This window comes from Phocoena phocoena, chromosome 7 (genome assembly GCF_963924675.1).
Source record: "Phocoena phocoena chromosome 7, mPhoPho1.1, whole genome shotgun sequence".
Classification (NCBI taxonomy): Eukaryota; Metazoa; Chordata; class Mammalia; order Artiodactyla; family Phocoenidae; genus Phocoena; species Phocoena phocoena.
Genome location: NC_089225.1, coordinates 52287630 through 52306570, shown reverse-complemented (window position 1 = coordinate 52306570; position 18941 = coordinate 52287630). Strand labels below are relative to the sequence as shown.

General features: G+C 39.8%; 1 protein-coding gene and 1 non-coding gene across 2 annotated transcripts in view; one reads left to right on the top strand and one right to left on the bottom strand.

The window, feature by feature from the left end:
* LRP2 (LDL receptor related protein 2) overlaps positions 1–18941 on the top strand; it is a 178405-nt gene that overhangs the window by 101438 nt on the left and 58026 nt on the right. The window contains exons 36-47 of the mRNA XM_065880144.1: positions 1572–1749; positions 3786–3999; positions 5157–5393; positions 7356–7544; positions 9233–10153; positions 10286–10451; positions 10808–10966; positions 12241–12527; positions 13238–13441; positions 14014–14256; positions 17299–17424; positions 18565–18684. Coding sequence (XP_065736216.1) covers positions 1572–1749; positions 3786–3999; positions 5157–5393; positions 7356–7544; positions 9233–10153; positions 10286–10451; positions 10808–10966; positions 12241–12527; positions 13238–13441; positions 14014–14256; positions 17299–17424; positions 18565–18684 — 3044 coding nt within the window. The remainder of the gene's footprint in view (positions 1–1571; positions 1750–3785; positions 4000–5156; positions 5394–7355; positions 7545–9232; positions 10154–10285; positions 10452–10807; positions 10967–12240; positions 12528–13237; positions 13442–14013; positions 14257–17298; positions 17425–18564; positions 18685–18941) is intronic.
* On the bottom strand, positions 11800–11872 carry TRNAR-CCU (transfer RNA arginine (anticodon CCU)). The gene has a single exon. It is a non-coding gene; the product is annotated as a tRNA-Arg (tRNA).

Here is an 18941-nt window from a genome sequence, read left to right as displayed (position 1 = left end):
AGTCATTTGGGGACAAATCAGAGAGGGTCTTTATTTATTTTTTTAATATTTATTTATTTATTTGGCTGCGCCGGGTCTTAGCTGCAGCACATGGGATCTTCTTGCCTCGTGCGGGATCTTTAGTTGTGGCATGCGAACTCTTAGTTGTGGCATGTGGGATCTAGTTCCCTGACCAGGGGTCGAATCCGGGCCCCCTGCATTGGGAGTGCGGAGTCTTAGCCACTGGACCACCAGGGAAGTCTAGGGAAGGACTTTAATGTCATGCTAAGGAGTTGCATTGTATTTTTTTTGAGAAATAAGGAGCCAGCAGGGAATTTGGAGGAAGGGAATGATAGAACCGAATCTGTATTTTAGAAAGATTGATCGGAACTGGAGTGGAAAGGGTCAGGGGAAGGAAGAAAGTGTTCAGTCAGGGATGAGAGTTCTTAGCTAAGTTTCGGTAGCTTAAATTTTTAGTGAACTCAGAATTCACAAGAGTTTTGTGACTCTGTCCAGAAAACTTCTGGCAGCCTGGCATGGGAAAGGAGAAAGAAAAGAATGACAGGAACTCAGGGTTAGTAGTTAGCAAGGTAGGCACAATGGGAGATCATGAGAATAAATCAGAATATTGTTAAAATGGTTACAATGGTATGAGGTCCAGGCCTAGAGGGCCTGAAGGATTGAGAGCTCAGACAAGTTTTAAGCGCAAAGAACAGGTTCAATGGAAGAAATAAAATAGGAGCAAGGAAGAGATGGAAGAGTTGGGTTGAAGCAGGGAATTTTAGAGTCTGAGAACTTAGAGGTAGAGAAGTTTAGAATTGAAGAGGAGGTTCATGGGATGGGTATCTTGGATTGGTGGTGAAAGAGGTATGCATATAAAGATGATCGGAATTAAGTGTTTCGAGGACTTATAGGGGAAGAGTGTGAGAGGGTTGTCTGTTGAGGCTATAGCAGGAGGTGAGATAGAAAGGAATGAAAACTTGGATTCGAGTCTAGAAGTTATGTTCTCACTGTGAATGGAAAGCAACCCTCGTATATTTTAATGAAGTTTCATGGATCACGGATATGGTAATACTGTGTGCTGATTAGGGTTCATGTGTACACATTGCATTTTCCATCACGAAAATCAGAAAATAAAGTAGCTGGTCTTGTGGTAGATGATGTGGAAAAGAATTAAATAAGAGGGCTGAGAGGTGATCAGGGAGGTACTTGACCACATTTACATTAGCTTTGTCCTTCCTAGTGTGCTGGGCATACTGAGTCTTTGAAAAGGATCGACTGTTGATACAGGCTCTTCTTAGTCCGTGAACTTCCTGTGTGACCAAGCTAAAGGATTGCCCACCAATGGAAAATGGTATCCTGTATCAGATACCATTTTAAATGGCCTCTCCCCCAATAATAACTAAGAAGTATACAGACATTAGAGAACACTGAGTAAGGACTCCTCCACATTGGATGTAACAAGATATTAATGTTTCAGACTTCCTGCCTTGAATGGTGTGCATCTTGAGGACAAGAAAGACATGTTTTTCATTTAAATATGTAGTGAAAGCATCTGTTTCACTAAATGCCTTTGTTTTTCATGGTTGTAGGAAGCTGTATTGGTCAGACCGAGGAACCGACAGTGGCATTCCCCCCAAGATTGCCAGCGCTAACATGGATGGCACATCTCGAAAAACTCTCTTTACTGGGAGCCTTGATAATGTGGCGTTTATCACCCTCGATATTGAGGAGCAGAAACTCTACTGGGCAGTCAGCAGCACGGGAGTGGTATGAGCACGCTTTCTAGTCTGTTGTTCTTTGTTGCCGAGCTGGCACAGCTGACATTGATTGTTCTGAGTTGTCTGGCAGTGGTTCTCAAGAAATCTCACTTGGCCATTTGTACCAGTGTTTTATTGCCCTTTCTCTCAATAACTTCTTTCCCTGAAGTCCAGTTCTTTATAGTGTGTGCATGGTTCCTTACAGAACGTATATTTTTTCCTTCATTCTTTCTTTTTCTTCAAGATAAAATAATTCCATTTCTCATTTCGTATTTGTCCTTTAAGAGCCCTTTCTTTCATGTTTCAGTGATTTCAGTGCTTTTCTTCGCAAGTTCTCAAAGGCTCTCCGATTGCACAGACTAAGAAAAAAAAAAAATAGCAAGCTTCTGAGCTCAATGCCCCCTCACAGCTACATATGACGCTCTAATGTCCTAACATGGTAGATGGATGTGTGAAAACTCCCTTTCCTGGTAATTTTAAACTCCAAGGTGGAGTTCATTACATTCTGCCATAAGAAGCAGGAGCTATAAATTCCATTCATTGACAGAAATAACATTTGATCTTCACTACTGTGCTTATGCAGCTGAGCTGGGACTGGGCACATAGAAGGTGCTCAGTAATAATTATTGCTCAACTAAAATATTGTTTTGGATGTTGAGTGTGTGCTAGTCTCTTCCTTGCTTTAAAGAACAGGAGTGATTTCAGAGCCGTCTTTGACATGGATGCTCTCCATAAAATTGTCCGGTAGGTTTGGTTTTCAGTTCATGACAGCTCGCTGAGTACTCATTTCACTCCTGATATGTGTTTATAATGTTGAAAAAGAAGTAGGTGATGTGTGTGAAAGCACTTTGCAGAAGCTCGTGCCACATGGTGTGGCTTCTGCTTACAAATTCGCGTGTCCCAGACCAGACTCCCCAGGCCCCTCCCCTTCCTGTTTCCACATCTGCTCCGCTCTCTGGAATCTGTGAGCTGGTTGGTGGTATGACTCCGCATCCTTTCTCCTAGGCTAGAACCCACATGGTCCTCCTTCACTCTAATAACCACATCCTTATTTAATCATCACAAAATCCTGGCAGTTTGTCCGCATGCCTCTTCTCTCAGGTCCAGCCTTTTTCTGCCACTTCCACCATTCTGGGCCACTTCTCTCTAGCCTTGACGAGAGCACGACCCTCACTAATGAACCTGAGCCTGTTTTAGTGATGGAGGCATGTGGTCTTCATAAAACCACAAGGAACCCTGGAACCCTGGCCCAGATAAGTAGCTCCAGATACTTCAGCCAAGCGTGGTCAGCTCATCTGGTCCTGGTTACTCCCTCAGCAGCTCCCCTCAGAGCTTAGCTCCCCTGTTCTCTACCCTTCCGGAACCTCTGTCTGTTTCTAGGGCATAACCTGCTCTCATAACTGCTGGGTTCCCTTGTCCAAGAAGGCAGGAGTCACACCCCGTTTCTCTGTTACCAGCACTCAGCTCAGATCCTGGCGCAGAGGAGGCACTTGAGACAAGTTTCTGGAATGAAATCAAACCAGCTATGTCTACATTTTGTTTTTCTTCCAGAGCAGAATGCTTGTCACTTCCCGTTAGAAACTTCATTCTTGAGTTCTTTTCTAGTTCATCAGAGTCATTTTGACTCAGGCTTGTTACTGTGCTGATATAACAGCGCTATCTTGCTGTCTTGCTGTGAGTGTGTTGAGCACGTTTCCTATCTCCGTTGCAGAAATAGTTGGTGAAGATGTTAAACGCAGGGCCAGTTAGACATTAAATGTGTATTATCCTTGACCAGAATATCACATGCAGGGATTAGTCCCCTATTCGTCACCATGCCATCTGAGAAAGTTGATTGGCTTATTTGGATTTCAGCTTCATCGTCAGTGAAATGGGCACAATGACGTTTGTCTCACCTACATAGATGTGACTATCAAATATAGTCGGAAATCCCTGGAAAGGAGAGAGTGCTATATACATGTGAAACATTATTAAGAGAATATTGGTTTTAAACATTTTCCTCATTGCGCCATGAAACAGTCAATAATGAAAATTTTGATCTTTCAGATTGAAAGAGGAAACGTGGATGGTACAAATCGAATGATCCTGGTAAACCATCTTGCCTACCCCTGGGGACTTGCTGTCTATGGCCCCTTCCTTTATTATACCGATGAAGAATATGAGGTCATTGAAAGGGTTGACAAGGCTACTGGGGCCAACAAAATAGTCTTGAGAGATAATGTCCCAAATCTCAGGGGCCTTCAAATTTATCAAAGACGTGGTGAGTATTTGTCATTGAAACATACATACTCATGGGTGTATATATATTTATTCATGGGTGTCTGCACACTGACATGCCCACACAACAAACCCACACGCGCACAAAACTGTGTGCATACACATGCATGCAAACTGAAATTACCCCAAGATATTTAAAAAATTATAGCCATGTCTTAAGCATGGCTAAGTGTCAAAGACTAAGCTGGCATCTGAAAGGCCAGATTGACTGCAGAGTAAACTTACTCCCATTCTTTCCACGGCACTTTAAACTCCTTACTTTGCTTTTATTTTATCGTACTCCCTGACATATTATGTATGTGTTTATCATCTGGGATCTTCATTGGAAGGTAACCTCCATAAGGACAGGTATTTCGTCTGTCTTGTTTCTTACTCTCTCCCCAGTAACTAGAATAGTTGCTGGAGCATTGGAGGTGCTCAGTAAGTATTTGTTGGGTATCTGCTGGGAAAGTGATTAACATGATAGAATTTTTTTAATCTTAAAAGGAATACTCTTAGATGTTGCCTTTTTCAATAGGTTTTTTTCCCAGAGATAATCTAACTTCTGATTGGCCCCTTTATATTAACATTATGATCTGGAGATTATTTTTTATAATTTTGAAATATTTTATAGCTTTTAGTCCCTAGCCAAAGATTTGTTTGCTGTCCTATAACCTAGGTTTGTTACTTGGTATTATTTTATTGCATGTTCAAAAAACCCTTAAATATTCTTATTTAATATACTTTAAATCAAATGCTCATCACAGTGTTGATCATGTAATTAAAACTGATATAATTTAAAATGCCAGTACATAGGTCAAGAGGGCAAAAAGAGAAAAAATTAGAATTTGTTGACTGACCTCCCTAATTCCTCTAATTCTTGAATGATTTGTGGAAGAAAAACAATTGGTGCTCCATTCTCTATTATTATATAATATATAAACTATATAACTATTATATAGTTGTGGTCCTGTTTTAAACCTCTGTACGTGTTAATTCTATAAGCAGTAGGCTCTCCAATATTGTTTTTAGGTTAAATCAGATTCCATGTTTTGTTACTTACTTTTATAATGACTTATTTGGTGACTCAGTTGAAAAATTTGACATGGAGTGGCAAGTAGGTGGGGTGAAAAGTTACAAACTAATTTTGATTTCATTTAGGCTCCGAATCCTCAAATGGCTGTAGCAACAACGTGAATGCCTGTCAGCAAATTTGCCTGCCTGTACCGGGAAGACTGTTCTCATGTGCCTGTGCCACCGGATTTAAACTCAGTCCTGATAACCGGACCTGCTCCCCATATCACTCTTTCATTGTTGTTTCCACGCTGTGGGCAATCAGGGGCTTTAGCTTGGAATTGTCAGATCATTCAGAAGCCATGGTGCCAGTGGCAGGCCAAGGTATGCCAACTCCAGTATAACTCACATTTGACTCCATCTGGTGCCATGTTGAAGTCCTTGGTACCATAAAGCATTTCTCCACGTCTGGATTCGGCACATAAGGAAGCTTGTTTATCCTGCTTGATAACCATATTCACATGTCCTCATGACTCATCTCTGTTTTCTTATCTCTAAAAAGTCATGGATCTAAGTTACCATCTTGTAAATAAAGTCACTAAGTTTTTCAACCAACTTTTCATTTTGAAAAATATCAAATGCAGAAAAGTTGAAAAAATGGTATAGAGAACATCCTTATACCCGCTAGATTCAACCATTCTTAACATTTCACCACATTTGAGCCTTCAATCTCTCTGTGTGTTTATGTGTGTATACATACATATACATATATTTTGAATGAACCTTTTGAAGATATATTGCAGATATCATGACACTTCACCCCTGTCTACTTAGCATGCAGCTTGAAGGGCATTATCATCTAATTCATATTTTTTCCTGTTGGCCTCATAATATTTTTATAGCTGTGGATTTGTTCCAGCCAAGGTCTAATCAAGATTCACGCATCGTATTTGGAATGTCTGTTTTGTGTCTTTTGATCTGTAGTAGTTACCCCAGTATATTGTTATGACAGTGATTTTTTTGAAGAGACAACCCTATTGTCTTTTTAGCATCTCACATTGAGGATGTCTGATTACTTCCTCATAGTGTCGTTTAACTTGTCATTCAATTTATACCCTGATTTCCCACGAAATGAAAGTTAGGTCTAATTGCTTGATTAGATTGGGGTTGAACACACTTGAGAAGAATCCTTCACAGAGGAAGCTGTGTCCCTGATACAGAACCTCATTAAAAAGGACATAATGTCAGCTTGTCCCCCTCTTAGTAATGCTTAAGCTTGATCACTTGGTTAAGGTGCTCACCGTGAAGTCTCTGCTTATTTTCCCCCTTTGTAATTTGTATGAAATCTTTGGGGTCACACTTTGGTACCCATGAATGTGTTTTTCCCTAGGCACCTTTTATTCATCGGTTTGAGCCATTGATGATCCTTGTCTGAAATGATTATTTAATTGGGCATTGCAAAATGGTGATTTTTCTTGTTCTATCATTCCTTCTACATTCATTCTCTTTTTAAAATAATTAATTAATTTTTGTCTGCATTGGGTCTTTGCTGCTGTGTGCGGGCTTTCTCTAGTTGCGGCGAGTAGGGGCTACTCTTTGTTGCGGTGTGTGGGCTTCTCATTGCGGTGGCTTCTCTTGTTGCGGAGCACGGGCTCTAGGCGCTCAGGCTTCAGTAATTGTGGCATGCGGGCTCAGTAGTTGTGGCTCACGGGCTCTAGAGCGCAGGCTCAGTAGTCGTGGCGCACAGGCTTAGTTGCTCTGTGGCTTGTGGGATCTTCCCGGATCGAGCCCGTGTCTCCAGCATTGGCAGGCGGATTCTTATCCACTGCACCATCAGGGAAGTCCCTACATTCATTCTTCTATAAAGGAGAGCTCTCCTTTTTACTGTCACATGCACTCAAGTTTTTATTTTTTTAATTCAGTGTAGAATCATTTAGCATAATTATTCTTTTGATGCTCCAGGCAATCCATTTTGGCCGGGGAGAGCCTCTCAAAGTGGCTGCCTGTATTTTTTCGACATGATCCCATTAGTGTTCGAGTGCTTCCTTGTTTCTTGGTCTAATAAATATGTTCCAGGCTCACCTTGTACCTTCCCTTCCCAAACCTATAATTAGCCATTTCTCCCAGGAGCCAGTGCTCTTTACTGTGGGAAGTGGTTTTTAGAAACTAAGATCCGGGGGTAAATGTGCTCATTGCAACTGGGAAATAAATAGCTTTATTTCATAATGGGGGCATGGTTGGAGCAGGGGGGTTTGGGAATGAGAGTTTGAGAGGAAGGGCAGACATTTTTAAAACTTCTAGTTCAAGCTAGAGTATTGTTTAATGATCTTTTCTTAAATATTCTAGGACGAAATGCACTGCACGTGGATGTGGACGTATCTTCTGGCTTTATTTATTGGTGTGATTTTAGCAACTCTGTGCCATCTAATAATGCAATCCGTAGAATCAGACCAGATGGGTCTAGCTTTACAAACATCATTACAGATGGGATAGGAGAAAATGGAGTCCGGGGTATTGCAGTGGATTGGGTAGCAGGTGGGTAGGCTATATAGTGATTTTATTGAAAAGGCTTTTCATGTTTGCATTTCTTATTTATTTATCATCTTATTTATGCTATAAAGTTTAACATAAGTGCGACAGATCTGTTTTTCTGAATGTTTATTGGGATTACTTAAAATAGATTGAATTGTGTTTTTAGAATAAACGTAACAGACTTGTGTCTGTTAATGATAAGGTGTTTCAGCTGACAGATTCATTAGAGATTATCTCATTTGCTTCTATTATTAACAGGATCAAACTGTAGGCAAAATGGATAGAAATATTTAATTATGTAGGTTTATTTCCCACTTAGATGAGCATCTAATTTCTAAATTAGAAATGTCTAAATTTTCAAAGAGAAAGGGATATCAAAATATAATGTAAACCATGAAATATGACATTTACTTTACAGGTTAGCAATTTCACTTCTCGAATTCTTAATTGCTTCCTCATGTTAATGTATGAAAACCGTTTTGATTATTAGGTACTTTATTGTAGTTAAATTGAAATGCCTGACCCAATATTACATTAACTTAGCTATACTGATTCATGTACTTAATTTTGGATTACCACTGAATTTTAATGATACACTGACAAACAAATGTATTATACTTCTAGAATATAATCCCGTTATATCAAAATAGGTATCACTGTGTGTTATCAAGCTTGGCAAATAGATATCACTTAGAAATATTAAAATATATTATGAAAATCTAGATACTATAATAGTTAATTGCCAATAGTAAACATGGTAATATGGTTAGGTAAGGCTTTAATTTGGTTCTTAAATTCCATTCTTGATTACAAATTTACTACATTATTTCTGAGGATAGAGATAAAACAAGGGTCAACAGCCTATAGCCTGTTGGTCAAATGCAGCCCACCACCTGTTTTGTAAGTAAAGTTTTGCTGGAACACAGCTATGCCCATTCATTTATGTATTGTCTATGATCGCTTTCATGTTACTGTGGCATGAGTATACTGTATACTCTGCAAAGCCTGAAATATTTACTCTTTGGCCCCTTACAGAAAAAGTTTGCCAACCCTTAGTAGCAGTACAACAGACTTCTGACTACATGGAATCAATGCGGGCTCCCTCTCTATTCCTTAAACTATCTTCCTGCCATGCTTTTTATTCTAGCATTTACATTGTTCTTTAGTGCCCAAAGGCAAATGGCCTTTTGTTTTGGTGACTTTAGAAGGTCCTTGGGATGAAAACCTCTACACTACTTAGAAAGGCAAGAAAAGATCTCGCGTTAATGCCAAACAGAAAGAGCATTTGATGACATAGGTAACAACCTGAGATATTGCTGGCTCTCACTCTTTGCTCCTTTCATCATGTTGGAGTAGAAGGTATGTCATGATAATGAGTCTTCGAAAATTCAGGTAGAAGAGGAAGGACATTCTGGAAAATACACCTTTCAGTAGAAAGTGGGTTATGATGTTTGCTATGAATTCGGATCTGCTTTAGAAGCTGAAGAGAGTTACATTCTCTTTAAATGTGAAGAAACAATCTATTTAGTTCCTAAGAGTAAATATTTATTTTTCTAAGTCTAAACTGAGATATTAACCTATCATCCTGGAAAAGACAACATATACTGACCCAAACCTCAATCTTACAAACGGTATCTTCTTCTTCCTTCTTGTTTTTCCATTCATCAGCACGCTCTTTCATTTTTCTGCAGGAAATCTTTATTTCACCAATGCTTTTAGGTCTGAAACACTGATAGAAGTTCTAAGGATCAATACCACCCATCGCCGTGTTCTCCTTAAAACCACAGTGGATATGCCCAGGGATATCGTTGTAGACCCCAAGAACAGATACCTCTTCTGGTCTGACTATGGACAAAACCCAAAGATTGAACGTTCTTTTCTTGACTGTACCAATCGAACTGTGCTTGTATCAAACATCGTTGCCACACCACGGGGCTTGGCATTGGACCTTAGCAATGGCTACGTTTATTGGGTTGATGATGCTTTAGATTTAATTGCAAGGGTCAGCACTGATGGAGGGGAATCTGAAGTAATTCGTTTTGGCAGTCGTTACCCCGCTCCTTATGCCGTCACTATATTAGGAAATTCCATCATATGGGTAGACAGGAATTTAAAAAAAATCTTCCAAGCTAGCAAGGAGCCATATAAAGCAGATCCACCAACAGTTATAAGGGACAATATCGACTGGCTAAGAGATGTGACCGTCTTTGACCAGAATGCTCAGCCCCGGTCACCAGCCGAGGTCGACGACAACCCTTGCTTGGAGGACAATGGAGGATGCACCCATTTCTGCTTTGCTCTGCCTAAACTGCATACCCCAAGATGTGGCTGTGCCTTTGGGACCCCGCAAGGTGATGGCAAGAGCTGTGCCATTTCATCAGAGAATTTCCTCATCTTTGCCTTGGATGATTCCTTGAGGAGCTTACACTTTGACCCTGAGGACTATAGTCAACCTTTCACAGCAATAAGTGTGGAAAGAATTGCCGTGGCCCTAGACTATGACAGCATAGATAACAGAATCTACTTCACACAAATTTTACAATCTGGAAAAGGCCAGATTTCCTATGTCAACCTGAATTCAAGGAGCAGTTCTCCCACCGTTGTTGTTTCGGGTAAGTGCACGCTACGTGTAGCTTATCTTGGAAGGAGACACAATAGGGTCAACACACGTGGATAACCCAGGGGTTCTAAAATGCATATTGAGACTCTAACTTCTTTTTGTGTTTTTGTTGGTGTATGTCCAGGCATAGGGAATCCTGAGGGCATTGCCTTTGACTGGATCAATAGAAGAATTTATTACAGTGACTACACCAACCAGACAATTAAGTCCATTGCCACGGATGGGTCTAAGCACACTGTGATAGCCCGAGTTACAAAGCCAAGAGCAATTGTGTTAGATCCTTGCCAAGGGTATGCCATGGTTTGCTTATTTCTGGAGGGAGTGGGGTCTGAAATTATTTTATGCTCATAGAGAGCCAGTGTTTTGTGGGCTTGTAGCACTGTAGCTACAGATTCAAGGGTGAAAGAGCATGAGTGACTCTACCTGGGATGGAACTCCCATTGATGCTAGGAAAATTGGCAGCATACTAGCGAATTAATGCTCTGACTCAGTAAATCCACATTGGGCAAGTTGTATGGATGGGAATGGAGTAGGGTTTCATTTTGCCATATTGGTGTCAATTTACAGTTAAAGAATGCTGCCATCTTTCTTAAGTAAAAAGAGTGAGGTTCTTTGTGATGAATTATGACTCCTTTTGGATCACTAGGTACATGTATTGGACCGACTGGAGTACTAATGCCCAAATTGAGAGAGCCACACTGGGAGGAAACTTCCGGGAATCCATCGTGAACAGTGACCTGGTCTGGCCCAACGGGCTCACTCTGGACTATGAAGAAGGCTGTCTCTACTGGGCAGATGCTAATCTGTATGTGTCTTTGGTTATTCCTGCGGGTGTTGATGAGAAGATTTCTTCCTCCCTCTTCAAAAAAAGAGGGATATGCATAATGTGATGAAATATTGGTGAATACATCTGTGAAAACTGATCTGTATCATGAGGTTGAATAACTGTGAACTGAAGGCATCTAAAGATGCATTACTAGACAAGTTAATTTCAACTATAATTACAAATGTAGTCATTCAATTTATAATTTACGGGCCTCATGTAAGTACCATAAAATCTGAATGACTTTTCAATGCACACTGATAGTAAGTTTTCTCTGGGCTTTTAGCGTTCAGTATCTTGTAAAAACATTTTCCTTCAGTCTTTGTCTTTTCATTGTCTTCTCAAAAAAGTTCTTTCTTCTGTGCCAGCTTCTTCTCAATTTCATAGTGTTTTGCTTATAAACTTCTGTCAGCTCTAATTTTATATGTAACTCTCCAAGTACTCCTGAAATTACTCACATTCCAATCATCCGAATGATTGAAGAGATGAGATGATTTTGTTTATTACGGCTGGTGTCTGCATGGTGGGAATCTTAACTTTTCTTGCTTATTTTCTTATGATTTTGGTCTTGTGCCACTGAGCACCTAACAACTTCATCTTTATTTTCTCACTTGAAACAAAGCAGTGATGTTTTGTGTCTAAGTTTGGATCATTCTAGGTAAATATCTCAAAGTAAATGACAAATGGAAAAAGTCATTAAGGGAGTGGGAAGGGAAAAGTAATTCACATTTTAAAAAAATATATTTATTTATTTGGCTGCATCGGGTCTTAGTCGCAGCATGTGGGAATCTTTAGTTGCAGCATGTGGGATCTAGTTCCCTGACCAGGGATTGAACCCGGGCCCCCCGCATTAGGAGTGCGGAGCTTTAGCCACTGGACCACCAGGGAAGTCCCATGTAATTCACATTTTATTGAGTGACTACTCTGTGCTAAACACCGAGTTCCATGCGATACATGTATTATTTCATAATGCTCTCCCGTTTTCAAATGTTAGTCTGGTTCCCTTTGTAGGATTACTCGTGGGTTATATTAATATGTGGAAATCAATGATTTATATAGGCCATTGTTTGATAAGCAGATGAAGTTCTCCCATTACCAGAAGAAACATTTCTTGCTGCCATAGGCTGCACTTGAAAAGAAAGCTGGGGGCTTGTGTAAAGCCATGGTTGGGCTCAGGCATTGGGTTCCAGCTGAGGAACGTATTCTTTCTGGATTCCAGCTTTTTTTTTTTTTTTTTTTTCCCATCTTCGTTTTAGGCAGAAGATTGAGCGCATCACTCTACAGGGCCTGGAGCGGGAGGTCATTGTCAGCAGAGCCAATAATCCTTTTGGTTTGGCTGTCTATGGCCAGTATGTTTACTGGACTGACTGGTTCAATAAAAAAATTTACCGAGCAAACAAATATGATGGGTCAAGTCAGACTGCAATGACCACGACTCTTCCCTTCCTGCCTAAGGGTATTCGTGCTGTCGTGAAGGACCAACAGCAGTGTCACAATCCTTGCGATCAGTTTAATGGGGGCTGCAGCCATATTTGTGCACCAGGTAAGGCACTGGCCATGAAGCTAGACTCATGGAGAGTAATAATAATGATGACCACTAGTAAGGAAGGCTGAGGGAATATTCAGCTCTAATAGGAGAAAAAATTCTTTTTGTTTTCAGAGTAACTTATAAAATAGATTTCAGGGTTTGTATGTTGAGAAGAAGACTTTGAAGGGTTTCTTTTGTATTCCATGTGGAGCCTTCTTACAAAGACATTTTTAATTCAAGCTTGATGGAGGTAGAAAGAAACATGCAGGTTAGGCTGCTGCATCTCATGTCTTGAATAGAAATTTCATCAATGAGCTAACGTTCCTTATAAAAGGATTTAATTCTTTCACTTAGGAGGTACAGTTTTTAGTGGATATTTTAGGGTGTGGTGTGTGCTTCAGAAGTGTGTTTTATAGAGAACAACAAATTCATAGGAAGACGTGCCTTTTGAGACTGTTGCTTTGCAGATTTTGCTGAGAAGGTAGAATCATTGCTAACGTTTCAGTGAAGACGAGATAGTGGTTTAAAGATTAAGGTGAAGTAGCCACATTTATTAGAAATTGGTGGTGGTTCTTATTGATGGAAAAATGACTCAGAGTAGAGTTTCCATGGCTTGTCTTATAGCGTGTTTAATATAGAAGCTGTGGCCAATGCTCTTCTGGAGGAGAAAATATGAATGTTTGCTACACAAATCTTTAGCTTTTCCTGGGCCTACCTTTCTTCAGGTCCAAATGGCCCTGAGTGCCAGTGTCCACACGAGGGCCACTGGTACCTGGCCAACAACAATAAGTACTGCATCCGGGATAATGGTACAAGGTGCCATAGTTCCAAGTTCACCTGCCTCAATGGGAACTGCATCCCAGAGCAGTGGAAATGTAACGACATTGATGACTGTGGTGACAGCAGTGATGAGCTGGAAACTCTCTGTGGTGAGTTGGACTCTTGGAACTTTTGTTGAGAACTCACAATGTACCAAGTGTTTGGTCCTTTTAGAAGTGAAAAACATTTACTCTGAGAATCTAGACTTGCACTTTGCTTAAATCACACATAAGCTGATATATGTGCTGTGAAGTAGTGTATGATGCTTTATTAGGAAGCACCTCTATAGTGGTTAAGAGCAAAGGTGCTGGATGCCATTTACAGTCTGTAGAGGCCTGGGAAAGTTACTTAACCTCTCTGAGCCTCAATCACATTAAAGCATTGTGTTTGAAAACTTAACGTGATTAAATTTAATGTGATTGAGATAAACTTATACATTGAGATGGTAGAGAAATGGAGTGACTTTGCCATTTGCTTAAAATACTTCATTTGCTAAAAGAAGCATACAAAATATTTGCTTAATCTAACTAATTTAAAGTGTTATCTCACTTTGCATGCAGTGCGTTTTGCCTTGGAAGGTAAACCCAAAGTGTCTTATTTTATTTGCTTGTATCTTTTTAGAAAATGGGATGATGCTTTAATCCAGAAGCTTCTTCAATGTTTTTTTTCCCCCTCCTCTTAGCGTATCACACCTGCCCTTTGACAAGCTTCACCTGTGCCAACGGGCGATGCGTCCAATATCGTTATCGTTGTGATCACTACAATGACTGTGGTGACAACAGTGATGAGGCAGGGTGCCTGTTCAGGGCTTGTAACGAAACCACGGAATTTACTTGCAGTAATGGAAAGTGCATCCCGCTTCACTTAGTCTGCGATGGAATGGACCACTGCCATGATCACAATGCTTCAGATGAGAAAAATTGCTGTAAGTTCATCTTCAGTACTTGTGCTTTGGAGTCTTGAAGTCTTAGAGCTTGGGAGATGAAATTTTTGTATAAAGACAATGCATTTTCTGAGAAAAAACCCCATAGTATTCATCTAAGACATACATTTCATTTTAATACAGTCTACTAAGCGATTTTTTAAAACTGTTCTACCTAGTATTTGAATTATTCACCTAAATTTATGGATCTGTACAACCATTGACTATTTAACGTACAGTATTTTCTCCTTGGTTTATACATCTGACGGTTTTAAAGCTTTACCAGTGGTTACTGACAAAAATGATTGATTAATGTGTTGTGTTTAATGTTTGTTGTGCAAAAAGGTATGTAGTACAGTGTTGACTGAAATGATTTGTCTCTTTAGTTTTTCTGGTAAATTGCTTTTTAGTGAATTGATTTTCCAAAATTTCTGGGATTTGCACTTTAGAGTCTTGAGAAAACAAAAGGGCGGAGCGTGAGCACAAATGTATTTTTAGTTTGGGTATATCTACATGTTCCATTGCTTTTGTAGGCACTTAAACACAATATTTATTCGGGTGTGCCCTTTTTTTTTTTTTTTTTATCAACAAGTGGCCAATCTGTTTCATCTATCTCCCCAAACTTTTTTTTTTTTTTTTTTTTTTTTTTTCCTGCGGTACGCGGGCCTCTCACTGCTCTGGCCTCTCCTGTTGTGGAGCATAGGCTCCGGACGCGCAGGCTCAGCGGCCATGGCTCACGGGCCCAGCCGCTCTGCGGCATGTGGGATCCTCCTGGACCGGGGGCACGAACCCGTGTCCCCTGCATCGGCAGGCGGACTCTCAACCACTGCGCCACCAGGGAAGCCCCCAAACTTTATTTTGGGTATTTTAATGCAACTCCCAGACATACATATCACTGATAAAGACCTTCTGAAAAGCAACTACTATGCCAGTATTATGCCCAACAAAATCAACAATACTTATTTAATATCCTCTAGTACTCAGTCCATATTCAAATTTTATCACTTGTCCCCAAAATGTCAACAGTTGCTCTGTTCAAATTATGATTCAGGCAAGGTCTACACATTGATTTAGGCTGGAATTGAGGCCTAGTGATTTGATTACATTAGACTCAATTCTTTGGGCAAGAACACTTCATAGGTGGAGCTATTTCTTGTCGTATCACATAATGAAGCACATAATGCTTGATTGTTCCACTTTAAGTGAGGATGAAATTAATTAGTGAATTTAGAAGTCAGCCTGAATCTTCCCTTAGGAAGTTCCCATCAACCTTTCACCCACTGGTTTTAGCATCCGTGGATGGTTGTTCCATAAATTCATTATTACTTTAAGGGTTACAAAATAGACATTTAAAAATTTTATCGTTCCTTGCACATTTATTAGCTGACGTTCCATAAAGAAGAAATTTCCCTTATTAACTATTTTGTTACCCTGAAATAAAATTCTGCAGCGTAAATGTCTGATTCTTTCCCTTTGTCATTTTTGAGAGTAATGAGTTGGTGACCAATGAGCACTAAGTTTTTGCTTTGTTTTGTTTTTACTATTGTGTTAAACTCATGGATTTTTACGTTTTTGAGTTGAAATGCAGTGAAGTAAGTTACTGGTTTCGGTGCTTAATTGTTCTATCTTCGGCCAGCAGGAACCCTGGTAAAGTTGGGTTCTCTGTTATTTTGACTTGACCCCATTCAGTCTTCCATAGCTCAGACTTGTACATTTCCTGTCTCAGACCTGGAATTGGCCTCATTCCTTTTGTGGTATTTAAAAATTACCACAGTGTTGCATTACCCATTCCTATTTGGCTTTTATTGCTTCTAGGCCTTTTTATTGGATAGAGCTAGGAAATACAATTCTTAAGGGGAAAAAAAACGATATTGGTATTTTCCATTTTAATTTGAGATAACAGGTTTTTTACCTTTTGGATTTTATAATCATGTCTCTTTTACTTAAAAATCTTGGTTTGTAATAAGTGACATTAACATAGTCACTTATTTGCTTTATTCTATAATAATTTCAACATGCCTATAATAATTTCAAAGTAACCACACAAATACAATTAAAGATTTTAGGTCCTTCTTGTTCTTAGATTATTTCCCACTAGGAATATGCAGTCATCTGTTACTGTTTCCAAATTTTAGGAATTGCTTTTCTTTATCTGTTTTTATTTCATTATGTTTATTTATACAAAATAATGTGCATGGTTTCATAGTCAAAATTATACAGCAAGGTGCATTCACAGAGTCCTTCTTCCTTGTCGTCTCCACCCTGCTCCCTCCATACTATTCTCAATCTGTTCATAGGGGTTACAATTTTCATTAGTTTTATCTTTTCATCATTGTTTTTAGTGTAAGCATTTCTTTCTTGCTAGACATACATATTGCCATCATTTTTCTTACACAAAAGATAGCCTAGTGTTCTTCTTTCTTTCTTTTTTTTTTTTTTGCGGTATGTGGGCCTCTCACTGTTGTGGCCTCTCCCGTTGCAGAGCACAGGCTCCGGATGTGCAGGATCAGTGGCCATGGCTCACGGGCCCAGCCGCTCCGCGGCATGTGGGATCTTCCCGGACCGGGACATGATCCCATGTCCCCTGCATCGGCAGGCAGACTCTCAACCACTGCGCCACTAGGGAAGCCTCTGCTTTCTTACTGTTAATATATCCTGGAGATCATACCATCATTCCTTATCAATATACAGAGATCTTCTTCATTCCTTTTTACAGCTACATATTACTCCATTGTGTGGATATACCATCATTTATTTAACCAAGAGTGGGGAGTCATGCTGATGCTATTAAATAATGAAAACAGACAATTACAACTATAAAGCAGCCTCCCCTCTCCTCCATGGCCTGTGGTATCAGCTGGAAATATCTCTTTTTACTGTAGAATGTATGGCATCCCATAAGTGTCATGGATCATGCCTCTGTGATAGCTTTGAACATCCTTCCCTTCTGGTGGTTTGATTCTGCAATAGATCTGTTAGCGTGGATGTGTATGATGTGTATGTGGTGGGTAAGTTCCAAATGTTTATCTGGTTGTCTTTTTCAAGCTGATCGCACGTGCCAGCCTGGATATGTAAAATGTATGAATTCAACTGTTTGTATTCCTCATCTTTTCTTGTGTGATGGAGACAACGACTGTGGAGATATGAGTGATGAAAACCCCATTTTCTGTGGTAAGATAAAACTGCTTTTCCTTCTGTGGTTCCAAGGATGCATGTCTTGAGCTAATGCAAAGATACATCGCCTGGGTGTTTGGGCTAATTTCAATTTGTCATCTCAAATTGACCTTGTAAGTAGATTCAGTAGGCAGTTACTTTAGGATGTAATTGTAGGGGCATAAGAAGCCCCTTCTCTCTGTTCGCTGGCTGGATGCCTGACTCCAAATATTTCTTCCAGAGACCAGCTCTAATGCCTAACTTTCTACAATTAAAGACCTTTTGTCTTCAGGAACTCCAGGCAGAATCTGCACATTGAGCCCTTGTATTTGCTCTCAATACATTTGTAGTAGCCATTAGTAACTGAAATAATTTTTCTCTCTTTTTCATATGTTTGACTTTCAGAAACCTTAATTGCATATTTAGCCATTTGGTTTAATCAAATAATTTCCTGTATCTATTAAACTAAAAGGCCTTTCTTAAGCACGATGATTTTGAGACTGTTGGTGTAAATAGATGCATCCTTTAAGAACTTAGTGATTTTCATCAGGCCAGGTTACAGTCCAAGAGCAGAAGTCAGCTGTAAAAACAGCAGCAAGAGGTAGCAGAAAATCTAGAAAACACATTAGACCAGGACTACCTCAGGTTATGCGAGAAAAGAATCAATGTTCACGTGTAGGCGGAGTCATTTACTCAAATGAATTATAAGGATGATTAAAAGCAGAACTTTGCTAACTCTCTAGAATCATGGTCTAAGATGGCTAAAAGATTGTGTGTAGGGTGAACTCAGATTTGGTTATATTGTTGATTTTGCTTTTCAATAGCATTTATTTTATTTTATGTTATGGCAGAAAACGTAGAACCAAGTTTTCTTTTATCTATAATTTGTGATTTCATGTGTCAAAAATAGTCTTTTGGTATTTCTAACAAATGCAATTCATTTTTGAACTTCTGGAATTTAGAAAAAAATTCTGGGAAACTGGAGTGGTATTGCTCTCCCATACTCTTCCCTCCCAATGGAAAACTTATACAAAAACTCATTTCCCAGGCCTCAGCCTTCCTTTCTTGGCAGCTCGTATCCAGATCAGAGATACAGGCAGGTTATTAGGAACAAGCTTGTGTGTTGCTCATGGGTTTTATCTTCTTTGCCTCCTGCAGTCTCTAAGTCGTGTAAGAGCGATGAGTTCCACTGCACATCTGGATCCTGTATTCCTAGCTTTTGGTTTTGTGATCACGAAAGAGATTGTTCTGATGGCTCTGATGAACCTGACACTTGTGGTAAGAGAGTAAGCAAGCATGGGAAGCATTGTAATGCGGCTGAAGACCCTCTTCCGACTACTTCAAATATAGACTATGATTCTGGCTGCGGAATGTTTGCACTCCTTGCTGAAACCACTCAGCAGACATTCATTAAAAACCTGCTCATGCAGGGCACTGGGTGGGTTGCTGATCAGGATATGGAGGCTGCTGATCGATGCAGATGAAAAGAGATTATGTTGGTGATGCACCTGGTACCTGCCTGGCTTGTAGAACTC